Below are 13,647 nucleotides of genomic sequence, written 5' to 3' on the forward strand. Positions count from 1 at the left end.
CATTAACTGGTGTGTTCATACAGGCTGCAGTCTGAAAGGAAATGGAGAGACAGAACAGATCACTGCATACACAGGAGACTCAGTACTGCTGTCCTGCTCCTGCACTGAGCTCCACAGCAAACCTGAGACATTCACATGGGAAAAAGTACAGATGGATATAACTGGGTACAGATATCTCCTGAGAGTGATGAGTACAAAGAGAGATTTCAGCTGGTTAATGATCACTCTTCAGGAAATCTCTCTCTGCTCATATCACACCTGACTGAACAGGATGGAGGAGTTTACATTTGTAGTGTTAAAAAAGGTGAATACAGATACATCAGACTCACTGTTAAAGGTAAATGAGTCATTTTTATTCACAAAGTTACTTCAGTGATAATCTCATGACAGATTAATCTGATGTTGTAACATCAATACAATATGTTGATGTTAGTTCATTCTCCAGGTTGCAGACTGAATCAACAGACAGTGGATGTGACTGGAATCGTGGGACAGTCTGTCCTTCTGCCCTGCTCCTGCTCTGAACTACAAGCCAAACCACACACTTTCAGATGGAGCTTTAATAAAGGAACTGATGACATAAAGATCTTCCCAAAGGAGCAGACAAATCTCTACACAGACAGAGTTCAGGTCTTTAATGATCATCCTCCAGGAAATCTCTCTCTACTCATATCACACCTGACTGTAGAGGATGGAGGATTTTACAGGTGTGAGATCAACAACAAAATCAGTACAGACGTCCGACTCACAGTAAAAGGTAAAATGTGCTTCTGTATATAAACCGACTACAGTGTTTATCTATAGCAATGAAATATTTTAATAAATATGTGAACTTCTACTTTATAATAAAATGATGTGGAGATCATTCATCAAATCTTGGTGACAATAACTGATAAATAAAATGTAATAATTAGACACATTTCTGTTCTGTGTTCTGTCCTTCGTCTGTGTTTGTGTTTATGATTACAGATTATCTGAGTTTGTGTTCTGACCTGCTTTCACTTCTCACTACGATTCCTGGATTGTCTTTAATAAAGAACACACTGAGTTTCCACACTTGTGTCCTGCCTTCACTCACCACACATCACACTCTTTATTTATAACTTATTAAACCTTTCTCTCCTTACAGGGGCACCAACAAGACCTTCATCATCCACACCAGTGATCACAACAACTTCACCTCATTCCAGACCAGGTACCACACACCACTGATACACACTGCAATGAAAAGTCTTAGATTTAGTGTTATTATGTTAGTCAACACACTACATTAACTTCTGTCCACTTAAGATAAGCTCATGATCTCTTAAAATCTCCATTAACAGAACTTTCTCTTGAAACTATTCTGTGTAAATGATCTTTATTAAGACTCAGTTATACAAGTTATACACTAAACTACTGTTGCGGCAAACCGCCTGTCGCCCCGCCTTCCCTCATTAGAACCAGGTGAAACTAATCCACAATCTGTTGCGTGTGCCTTGGCTGGATAAGGAAGCGCGTTTTTGCTTTTATTGTTATGCACTGGGAATTTACGCCACGGCAAAGAGCAGCGCTAACTTAACAAAAAAGAAGTATTAGAGCTTGATAAAAACACTGTGCTGGAGCGGGTACTCAAAGAACTCTGAAGTGACAGCCGGTTTTTCACCTACATTAATGCTACATAGAAATGCTATACCAAATAAATGGATGAATGAAATTCACAAGGCTTAATCATTGAGTGGAATCCAGTTTAATCATTCAAACAGTGAGACTGTTCAAGTGTCTTCAAGTGTGGGAAAGCGCACAGTTGGAAAAAACACTTGACAACTACACACCTCCAAACTCCTTATCACTCATTCTATCAAACTCTTCTCTTCTTTTACACTTTCCATCACTGTTTCCTTTAAAACAGGCAAATTTCAGTGAAACATCTAAACAGTTTAAAGGTCATGTTCTGAGTGATATTGATGATGTTTCTCCAGATTCTCTTCCCTATATACCTGTCGCCGTGGTAACTGTGATCTTTCTGCACATAATCGTGGCTGTGGTTTATTGCACCACCAGAAAGAAAGGTACAAAATCTTTCAAGCTTTTGTGGGAAATTTATCATCCACTTCCTCAACATTTTAGCTGCATGACCTGAGATTTTCTTGTTGATTTTACTCTCCAGGTTCTGGTACAGTCAATTACAGCAGAGGTGATGGAGATGGAACAGTGAGTCTGCAGTAGAGAAGACCTCAAATCACTGATCCATCAATAAAATAATCAAGGGATTTGTTTAGAAATAGTCCTGCATTCATACATTAGTAGATACATTATCTTTATTTCTTATTCAGTTTGTTCCCTCCAACCATTTTAGACTTCCAACTTTAAATTTTATTCTTTTATTCTATGTCTGCTGGGACGTTGCTGGGGCTCTGAACAAACCAAAAGGAAGAGTTACAAATTGGTGTAACCCACATGGAGTTTTTTTAAGGGATGTTGTAGTCCAGGGTCGAGTAAAAGTGAGCCACACCTAACCTATCGAGTAGTTTGTCAATGTGAGGCATTGGGTATTAGACATTATATTGAATTTTTGAAAGGCCACACAGAACAAGAGCAACTCTTCAGCTTTGGGCACCAAAATCACAGTGCTGGACCAGTCACTGTGCGACTCCTCGATTACTCCATACTGAGCATCAGTTGTTTCTTGTGTTCAGGCAATCGAAAGTGTTGGTGTCTGTCTTTTCACCTGACCTTATAGCTGACATCTCTGACTCTCCGTGTGACCTCGTATTGCCCCTTGTTGAGTAATTTAGAGCTCACTGTGGGTAGAAAAATGAGCACTTGAGCTCCCATAACAAATTCCTGTACCCGAGTGCCTGATTATACAGGGCATACATTGGGTTTTGCTCTCAGGTCAAGAATGCATAGAGTTTCACTTTTACTACTAGAAGGTCCGTCCTCCTAACTTGCAGGACCTCTTGTACTGCAAAAAACAGAGGGCTGAGTGACTTATCCCAATTTTGTGCATCATAAAAAAACTTATGAATCATGTCTGTAAGTGTCTGAGAAATCTGTTTGAAGATGACATCTATTTGTAAACATCTGTTGTTTGTGACTAAAGAATGTTTGTGTGAACTGATAGAGGGACAGGATGCACGTTTTCTTTATTTCTTTATATATTTTTTCTTTCTTTTCTTTCAAAATATGTATGCAATAATATTGCTTGTGTGTTAAAAGATAAGATGTGCTGAGTATGTTATATGAAGGCTCTCTTGGTAAAAAGTCAACCCTCAGTGTTCAGAAGGATACTGCTGACAGTAATCCGTAAAGGGAAACCCCAACACTCGTGGGGGAAGGACTTAGTTAGTAAGATGATATTGTAAGCGTGTGCTTTTTGAAAGGAATGTATACCTTAAAGAATACAACTGGTCACTGACCGGTTTGGGGAAAGAGGAATGGAAAGGAATGTTGGTTTTAAAGTCAATAAGAATGCCGTATTGGCGAAAGGCTTGAAAACGTATAAAAGCTTGTCTTGAATTACATTGTGTGTGCATTCTAGTGTAGACAAGCTCAGTGCATGTTATACTCTGTGTGCATCATAGAACAAACACAAGCTTACACTTGGAGAGTGTTTCTTGGTTTGTTATAATCTTTGCATTTTAATTACTTTTACTTATTCTAATACTGTTTGATTATTTGAAGGAGATTTTATTTGTAATTTTCTTTTATTTTACTTTACATATATTACACACGTTTATCTGTATTACGTTGCTTTCAATAAAAACTTGGCCTCCCATTGTGAGGACCCTGAAAAGACAAAAAAGGTCTAAGTCTGACTCCATCATTTAAAGATCCAAACAATAGATTAGGTAGAAGAACTTGAAGAGGATCCTTTGTTAGAAGACCGAGGGACTTTGAAGGACACCTGCCTTCAAGGTAAGATCAACTCTGATAGTTGATCTTGTGTTTTCAAAACTAACCCATGCAAACTAGGACACATCTCTTAATGGGGTTATGGAGGGGTTTCCTACGCAATCCGAAAACTTGTCACTAAGGGACACGTACGTCAGTATGAATTACTTCATTAGTTACAGCTTTTTCTCTTTTAAAAGTTGAAGCTCAGTATTCCAGACCCTCACAGCTTCAGGGTCTCTGGATTGATCCTGAGCTCATATTACCATCAGTGTGAAGTTTCCCATGATCTCCTGTAAAAAAACATGCTGGTAGATGTTTTGGTGGCTCTAAATCATGTAATATCATGTCATGACCTGGCTCCTTCTTCATGGTGTATTCCCACCTTATTCCCTGTGTTCTTGGGAGAAACTCCATATCCACCACAATGCAGACCAGGATAAAGCTCTTGATAAGTAAGAGAAGGGCTGAGGTTACACCAGCACTCTGGTAAGTGTGACGTCTGCTGGTGGGATGGAGAAATGTCCAGACTCGTCATTACATGAGTTTAATATCTCACCCATATAAACCTCCTTATTCAACTCCTTATTGTACACTGCACAGAATACTGAAGAGTATGGACAAGTGCTCTACTACTTTTTGTCCAGCTGTTTGCACCAGATGTTCACTTTCTTTGTGTTGAATGACACACAATGTATAAAGGGGAAACATTAGAATAACAGACATTTGTATATTTGTCATTTTTAAGTGAAATGAGGTAACTGGAGACTTCATGAAAAATCAATCAATCAATCAATCATATCATAATGAGCTTAATTCTGGTGCACTAACTCTAAAAGACCACTAGATGGAGATGTCAGGTCAGTAATGCTGTAGACTGCTGCTGACTGTCACTACGTCATGTCAAAGGTCATGAAAAATGTAAAACACAATAAAATACATGTTTACAAGGAGAAATGCAAAACCACACTGCTTTTGTTTGATGCATTAAAATGTATAATAGTTGATTAGTTTATCAGCATTAGATGATTAATAAGGATTCAGAACATAGACTCAGTTCTGTTGTGCAAAAGACATGAGAAACTTCTCACTTCTATGTGGTCAAGGCCATACTGCTAATTTTGCACTTCCTGTTTTAACTGTGATGGTGTGAATGTGATCTATAGAGTGTGTTCATTATGATGAGACACACTGCAGCAGTCGGTCAGTGTGTGTTTAGCTCTAATTCTCTCTTTGGATTAATGTGTTGGTCCTCAGGAAGAATGCAGGTGTGTTTTCTTCTCCTCCTCCTTATACAGCTTCATGTCACTGAAGGTGAGTCTGCTGATCTCTCTCTCTCTCTCTCTCTCTCTCTCTCTCTCACACACACACACACACACACACACACACACACACACACACACATTCCTGTTTAATACTATGTCAGGAAATGCTGTATGTAAGATTTTATCTTTTAAACCATAAAGTCATTCACTAATTTTACTTATTATATGAAAATATAAAGTTCTCACTGAACAACTGAAATTATTTGAGTTTTGGAGTTTTTGGTTTTGCTGCCAAACTGAATGTAAATAGAAACATAAACAGGAGAAAATGTTAATTATTGGACTTTAATCAAACCTGCTTAACACTTATTAAGTAAGAACTTTCTGCCAGGTCTTTATTAATCCCCGTCTATGTCCTGGGTTCATGTAGAACACTGAGTCTCCTTCATCATGATGGCTGTTCTGGTTGTTCCTTCCTCGTCCCCCTACACCTTCCTCTCGCTCTCTCATTGGCTGTTACTCATCGAGGTTCTTTTAGCGTCGTACATGTGGTTACATCACAAGATTTTGTACCAATCATGTCAAAGATTGGGTGTGTGTAAACTCTTCATGGAATGGGTCACTAAACTCCTTACCCATGTGCTGTGTTCACACTTTCACTTCCTTTTTGTTTTTTGTGTCGTGTCACTAAAATAGAAGTGGGTTTCGCTGTTCAGAGTAAAATACATGCAGAGTTTCAGTGTCTCAGAGGAACATGTTCATGTGAACATTGTGTAGTTTGTGTTCTGTAGATTAACACTTGACCATGTGTGTGACAGATGATGAGAGACCTTTACATTCAAACTGACACTCAATAATCTCTTCATTTGGATAAATTTAAGAAATGTTTTTTTGCTGTAATGTTCTGTAACAAGCATCTAAATATTTTTGCCTGAGTGTAGAAACATCATATGAGGAAACCACATGTCTGTAGCTGTGTGCTGTGAGCTTATAATACTGTGACATGATTTGACCGTAGTTTATTAGAGTTATTAAAATTAGTGATTATTGGACACAAGTAAGTTGTGGACATTAGTGAGTTGTGGAGTTACAGGATGTCTGTAGTTCTGTAGAGTTGTTACAGATGGTGAACTGCTCATTAACACATCATTAACTGGTGTGTTCATACAGGCTGCAGTCTGGAAGGAAATGGAGAGACAGAACGGATCACTGCATACACAGGAGACTCAGTACTGCTGCCCTGCTCCTGCACTGAGCTCCACAGAAAACCTGAGACATTCACATGGGAGAAAAGTACAGGTCTATTTAACTGGACACAGATATCTCCTGAGAGTGATGAGTACAAAGAGAGATTTCAGCTGGTTAATGATCACTCTTCAGGAAATCTCTCTCTGCTCATATCACACCTGACTGAACAGGATGGAGGATTTTACATGTGTCGTGTTAAAGTGGGTGAATACAGATTCATCAGTCTCACTGTTAAAGGTAAATGAGTCATTTTTATTCACAATGTTATTTCAGTGATAATCTTATGACAGATTAATCTGAGGTTATAACATTAATATAATATATTAACCTCTTTATTTGTATAAATTTGAGAAATGTTTTTTCTGCTGTTATTGTCTGTGTAAAAAGCCTCTAAACATTTTTGCCTGAGTCTGTAGAAGTGTCATGTGATGAAACTACATGTCTGTAGCTTACCACAATACTGTGACATGATTTGTCTGTAGTTGTGTATGATGAAGTGTGTTGTTTCATAGGAAATGTTTAAAAATACATTTTAATTGCAAAACTCTTTCTCTTTGACCACTTGTGGATATTAGAGAGTTATTAAACTTAGTGATTATTGGACACAAGTAAGTTGTGGACATTAGTGAGTTGTGGAGTTACAGGATGTCTGTAGTTCTGTAGAGTTGTTACAGATGGTGAACTGCTCATTAACACATCATTAACTGGTGTGTTCATACAGGCTGCAGTCTGAAAGGAAATGGAGAGACAGAAGAGATCACTGCATACACAGGAGACTCAGTACTGCTGCCCTGCTCCTGCACTGAGCTCCACAGAAAACCTGAGACATTCACATGGGAGAAATACACAAATAACTGGACACAGATATCTCCTGAGAGTGATGAGTACAAAGAGAGATTTCAGCTGGTTAATGATCACTCTTCAGGAAATCTCTCTCTGCTCATATCACACCTGACTGAACAGGATGGAGGACTTTACATGTGTGATGTTAAAGTGGGTGAATACAGATTCATCAGTCTCACTGTTAAAGGTAAATGAGTCATTTTTATTCACAATGTTACTTCAGTGATAATCTCATGACAGATTAATCTGATGTTGTAACATCAATACAATATGTTGATGTTTGTTCATTCTCCAGGTTGCAGACTGAATCAACAGACAGTGGATGTGACTGGAATCGTGGGACAGTCTGTCCTTCTGCCCTGCTCCTGCTCTGAACTACAAGCCAAACCACACACTTTCAGATGGAGCTTTAATAAAGGATCTGATGACATAAAGATCTTCCCAAAGGAGCAGACAAATCTCTACACAGACAGAGTTCAGGTCTTTAATGATCATCCTCCAGGAAATCTCTCTCTACTCATATCACACCTGACTGTAGAGGATGGAGGATGGTACAACTGTGAGATCAACAACAAAATCATTACAGACATCAAACTCACAGTAAAAGGTAAAACATCCTTCTGTATATAAACCATATGTGTATTTGACTACAGTGTTTATGACAATGAAATATTTTAATAAATATGTGAACTTCTATTTTATAATAAAATGATGTGGAGATCATTCATCAAATCTTGGTGACAATAACTGATAAATAAAATGTAATAATTAGACACATTTCTGTTCTGTGTTCTGTCCTTCGTCTGTGTTTGTGTTTATGATTACAGATTATCTGAGTTTGTGTTCTGACCTGCTTTCACTTCTCACTACGATTCCTGGATTGTCTTTAATAAAGAACACACTGAGTTTCCACACTTGTGTCCTGCCTTCACTCACCACACATCACACTCTTTATTTATAACTTATTAAACCTTTCTCTCCTTACAGGGGCACCAACAAGACCTTCATCATCCACACCAGTGATCACAACAACTTCACCTCATTCCAGACCAGGTACCACACACCACTGATACACACTGCAATGAAAAGTCTTAGTTTTAGTGTTAGTACGTTAGTCAACACACTACATTAACTTCTGTTTATTTAAGATGAGCTCATGATGTTCTCCTGTTCTCCTAACATCTCCTGGAGCAGAATCATCTCACAAATCTACTTAATTTAGATAGAAAGCTAATATACATTAACAAATTACTCAGATGGTTATAAAAAGTAATAAATCTTAAAATTAGCCTCACATTTTGTAGAGTCCACCAGAGTTCTCCCTGTGAGTCTGTGAAGGAGCTGTTACTATAGAAACGATAACATTAGACTCAGTGTGTTAATATAAACTGTCAGACTAGATAATGATTCAACATTGTGAACCAATCAGAATGAAGAATTTAAACCCCTGTGTCCTTTTCACTTCTCATCTGTTCCATATAGGGACAAACTCAGATCCTCTCAACACCATCATCATCATCTGTACTGCTGTTGGGGTTCTGCTGCTGCTGCTGATACTCGGAGGGGTCATCTACTGGAAACACAGAGGTACAGTATACACGCGCACACACACACACACACACACACACACACGCACACGCACACACATACATACTCACTCACTCACACACATTTCTGCATTTCACTCCATTTCATTCTGTAGTACAGAGACAAGGACAGATCGAGATCGATGATGGACAAGCAGGACAGCAGAAGAAGCAGGTTGGAAAACATACCACTGTTCAGTAGATCATCACATAGTGTGTGTGTGTGTGTGTGTGTGTGTGTGTCTATGTGTGTGTGTCATTAGTTTTTTATAATGCATCATATTTTTCCTACAGAATGATGTTGATGTTCTGTACACCGCCGTGAATCCAAAAACTAAACACAACAAAGAAGAAGAACAGGTGTGTAAAATTCTAAATGTGTTTATTTTATATGTACATGTGAATATGTTTTATTGTGTCTGTGTGTGTGTGTGTATGTGTGTGTAATAACATTATTGCTGCTCTATTCCTGCAGGATGGCCTGCTGTACTCGACTGTAGTCCACAGTAACACTGTGAGAGCAGCACACACTCCAGTGGCATCAGAAGAAGTTACAGTATACGCCAGCATCAAAACTAACTAACTAACACACACACACACACACACACACACACACACACACACACACAAAGAAACGATAAATATTACATTTTTTAAGGCATCCTTGATATAATATGATTCCTTTAGGTCTGTACACAGCTGTAAAAGTTACAAAAGCACTCAGCTTTAGATATAACAAACTTTTCTATTCTAAATTCTTTCAACAATAAATGTCAGAAGCTGAAATGTTCACTGTGGATTGTCTTCATTTTCTGCTTTTTATTACACAACACAGATAAAACATCCAACAGAACAATGAACATTAGTGAAATTTATTCTAGTTTAATCAGATTCTTGTAACAAGCCATAAAATCATTATTATTACTGAAATATTTTTATTATTGAAGAAAATTCCTGCTTGCAAATCATTTCTGGTCAAAATTATTTGATCTTTTATTGTTAAGGTTTGGATTAAACCCATTTAATTCACATGACCAGTCCAAGCAGAAAATAACTGCAAGAACTTTGATGGTTGATGGTGGGTTGTAATTTTTATTCTGTTCTTTCATTCTTTCATTCCTGTAACCTGGAACCGTGTTTATTGAAGCTTCTGTGAACACGTCAATTTTTCATTGGCCGACAAAGGGCATCCAAGTCACATGTCCCTCAGATTCTGATTGTCTGAAGAAAGACATCAGGCATGCCTGGTGTGTAGCAGGACCAGCCTGTCACAGCAAAACATTATGCATGGGGACACCCCTGAACAGGGTAGTTGAAGATGCTACACCCCTGAAAGGTGGGCCCTGATATTAAGAGACGAGATTACTCCATGTACCATCCAAGCACAGACTGTAGCATGTATGACCAAATAAAATAGGCACTGCCTGGTGAAAGGGTTACCAAAGTGCAGCCACTAAAACAGACTAAAGGCAGTATGGAGTTACCCCACCAGCTACATCTGAGAATGTTCTTCCTGAGTATGGCAAGATGCAGCCTTTCCACCTCCAAAGACTCACTGAAGTGGAGAAAAGAATGCCTGTAGTGTAATCAACTGTCTGGTGACAGGTGGCACCTTCTGAAAGTAAGACACTACTGAAATAGCCTACATGTCCACTACATTCTAAAGGAGGTCAAGGCTAAAAAGGGGAGCTTTTTTAAAGGTCAGAAGTACTTCAGATGCCAAATCTAGTGGCATAATGGGGGCTAGTAATAACTTTACAGAGCCTCCGGTAGGTCCCAGGAGGGTGTTAATGGTCTACAGAAGGGCCTCAGGCTTCTGGCACCACACAAGAAATGAGAGACCAGAGAATGCATCCAAAGGGTATGGATTCATGGCTGGCCAGAAATGGGCCCTCCCAGCATGCCAAGAAATTGCAGGAGGAGCATCTGATAAAATGAGTGGAACTCCTAGGGCTGGTCAGCTGTAGATTTGCTGCTTTTCTTATTGCTGTCTTTATTTCTCTCTCTCTCTCTCTCTCTCTCTCTCTCTCTCTCTCTCTCTCTCTCTCTCTCTCTCTCTCTCTCACACACACACACACACACACACAAACAAGTGTCTTCAGGATTCTGGACCTGTCATTCTATGTTTTGGCCACTAGATGTCTTGATATTCCCTCATGGTATTTTCCTTCTGTTAGTTTATTTTGTTATAAGAGAGTCACCTACACACCTGGGGCCTGTTTCAGAAAGCAGGTTAAGTGAAAACTCTGAGTATGTTAACCCTGAAATGAGGGAAACTCTGGGTTTTCCGTTTCAGAAAGGGAGTTAAGTTAAACCCGAGAAAGCAGGTTAAGTTAAGCCCGTTTCTGAAAGAGAGGTAACTTATACTCAGAGTCAGTTACCATAGTAACTTACTCTGTGAACCTAACCTGGTCGGGAGCAGGTTTTCTTCAGTAAACTCAGTTTCTTTGGGTCTCCTCCCCTTTTTGAAGAGGAAGTGACGTTTAAACACCTCATTCATTGCCCACGTTTCAGTTACGCAGTTCGCAGCAAAGCGAATGTGGGATGTGGTATCTCAGTGATTAAGGTGTTGGACTACTGATCAGAAGGTCAGGGGTTCAAATCCCAGGTCCAGTAGGTTTTTGTGGACACAATTGCTCAGTTATAAATTGAAACAAAATATAAATCACTCTGGGTAAGGGGGGTCTGCTAAATGCTGTAAATGTAAAATGAATGAAATGACGTGTCCTTTTATGGACGATCCTGTTGATGAAGAGTCTGTATTAATTCTTTTGAGCCCAGAGTGGATTTTTGTCACATCTCTATGCATTTTTATTTGAGCGATACCGTTTTTCCTTACATAAGATCCATAATCTCATCCATCCATCAGCCATCGCGGCCGTGTTCTTACATCCGAGCAGATGCTTTGCGTTGCCTTACGTTTCTTTGTGAATTGTAGTTTTGTGTATAACATCGGGGATGCAGAACATATTAGTAAGGCTACTGTTTGCACAGCGGCCAGGAAAGTGTGTCTCGCTCTTAAGCGCTTTCTGACCATTTTTGTGTTGTTTCCTGATAAAATAAAATACTGTTCTTCCTGTTTCACCTCTGATATTATAACAGTTGGGAATTTACTCTAAAATAGTTCTTAATTACTAACTACAAATTACATCTTCAACAAGTCTAATTAGATTAATGTATAATTACTATCTCTAGAAAGTATCGGTCTACTTATTAATTTGGTCTATTTACTTATTAATTACTTTCTAAATCCCAAATCAACATCAACCACTTGAACAATAAGGGGAGACAAGAAATAAACAATATACAATTGCATGAATTATCCTTGAATTAAACAAAGTGTGTAAGTAGAGGGAGAAGTTTACATTAAAAATATAACTTTTAAAGGTATATATATATAATACATTTTTAAAATACACCTTTTAAAATTTGATGTTAAATCCACTATTGTTTTATACAGCAGTGTTGCTTTTTAAAAAATAAAAAATAAAAAAATACATGTTCATATTCTCCGTATGCTTGCATAAGCACTTCCGGTTCTGCTGATGAGAAATATGCAGACTTTTCTTTTGTCTGATGCTGTTGCCATGGTGACTCGTTATATCTGCGCTCCATTGATAATGGCGTTTTTTAGTTGTAGTGCACGCGCTTAACTCAGAGTCAGTCAACTTAGAGTTGATAAAACTAAAACTTTTCAGCTGTTCTGTAACCGAAAACTCAGAGTTTCCCATCTCAGGGTTTGTCAACTCAGAGTTCAAGTTTAAACTCAAAGTTTATTAAACCTCCTTTCTGAAACAGGCCCCTGACCAACAGACCACACAACATTTACACACCTGATGAACAGACCAGAATGGCCCTTTTTAGAATTTATTGCTCTATTTTGCCATCTAGTGGAATAAAAAAGCTATCATTTTCTAATTCTTCAATTTAATTAAAGTTTACAAGATGTTTTAACTTAGAACACTGATTATAATTTAATGTGGTCGACCAGATTTTGAACTTATTGTATGTATGTGCAGTTGTATTTCTACATACTGTATTGTATTGTAGTCCGTCTGAACGTATTTTAGCTGTTTTTCATTCACAAATTGAATTGGCACCAGACACTTTTTCTCAAGTTAAAATGAACTCTTCTTACCTTTGGACTTTCCTGTATACTTCTGCTGTCAATGCAACATCAACATATCATCACCATGTCAACCATTCTTACAATTATTAATCAAAAACCTGTTTATTATTTGGATGAGGTTAAGTGGAGTAGAAGAAAATTTCATGTCTTTTCTCTTTATTTTCTGACTTCATATTAAATGTCAATCAAAATCAGTGTCTTTACTCATTGTGTTGTTTAGTGAAAGCAGTGTTTGGCATTTGTTTGTTATTATTGTATATGTGTGTGTGTGTGTGTGTGACTGTCAAAACAGGAAGTAACAACTGAAAAAAAGTAGTTGACACTATTACTTCACTACATGTGATCGTGTGTGTGTGTGTGTGTGTGTGTGTGTGTGTGTGTGTGTGTGTGTATGCGTGTGAGAGAGAGAGAGCATTAAAGATCAAATGTAAGACTGCATTTCCACACACAGTGTCTCTGCTTATGGAGAGTTATTAAAAATGCTGGTGTGTTTTTATCTTCTCCTTCTTCTTCACATCACTGAAGGTGAGTCTCTCTCTCTCTCTCTCTCTCTCTCTCTCTCTCTCTCTCTCTCTCTCTCTCTCCCCCTCCCTCCCTCTTTTGCTCTCTTTCTCCTATTCAATAATCAAAATAATTGTAAAATATGTAAGAATTTGCCATTTAACACCTTTAAATCTTAACATCATGTAGTTCTCTTACT

The 13,647-nt window shown here is 38.2% G+C and overlaps 1 protein-coding gene and 1 long non-coding RNA gene across 4 annotated transcripts in view; both read left to right on the forward strand.

Annotated features, from left to right (window-relative positions):
- Positions 1 to 53: 53 nt before the first annotated feature.
- Positions 54 to 13,647, forward strand: part of LOC132854432 (cell adhesion molecule DSCAM-like) — a 17,372-nt gene continuing 3,778 nt past the window's right edge. Inside the window, exons 1-3 of one of the 3 annotated variants that reach the window (XM_060882830.1) lie at positions 54 to 337; positions 6,312 to 6,626; positions 7,111 to 7,419. In XM_060882830.1, coding sequence (XP_060738813.1) covers positions 136 to 337; positions 6,312 to 6,626; positions 7,111 to 7,419 — 826 coding nt within the window. In that variant the 5' untranslated portion in view covers positions 54 to 135. Of the gene's footprint in view, positions 338 to 4,867; positions 5,191 to 6,311; positions 6,627 to 7,110; positions 7,420 to 13,647 lie in introns of those variants that run through there. The other 2 variants (XM_060882831.1, XM_060882832.1) reach the window with 2 other exon arrangements.
- Positions 9,110 to 9,604, forward strand: LOC132854435 (uncharacterized). The gene is made up of 2 exons (XR_009649253.1): positions 9,110 to 9,178; positions 9,294 to 9,604. It is a non-coding gene; the product is annotated as an uncharacterized LOC132854435 (long non-coding RNA).

Source organism: Tachysurus vachellii, chromosome 12 (assembly GCF_030014155.1).
Source record: "Tachysurus vachellii isolate PV-2020 chromosome 12, HZAU_Pvac_v1, whole genome shotgun sequence".
NCBI lineage: Eukaryota > Metazoa > Chordata > Actinopteri > Siluriformes > Bagridae > Tachysurus > Tachysurus vachellii.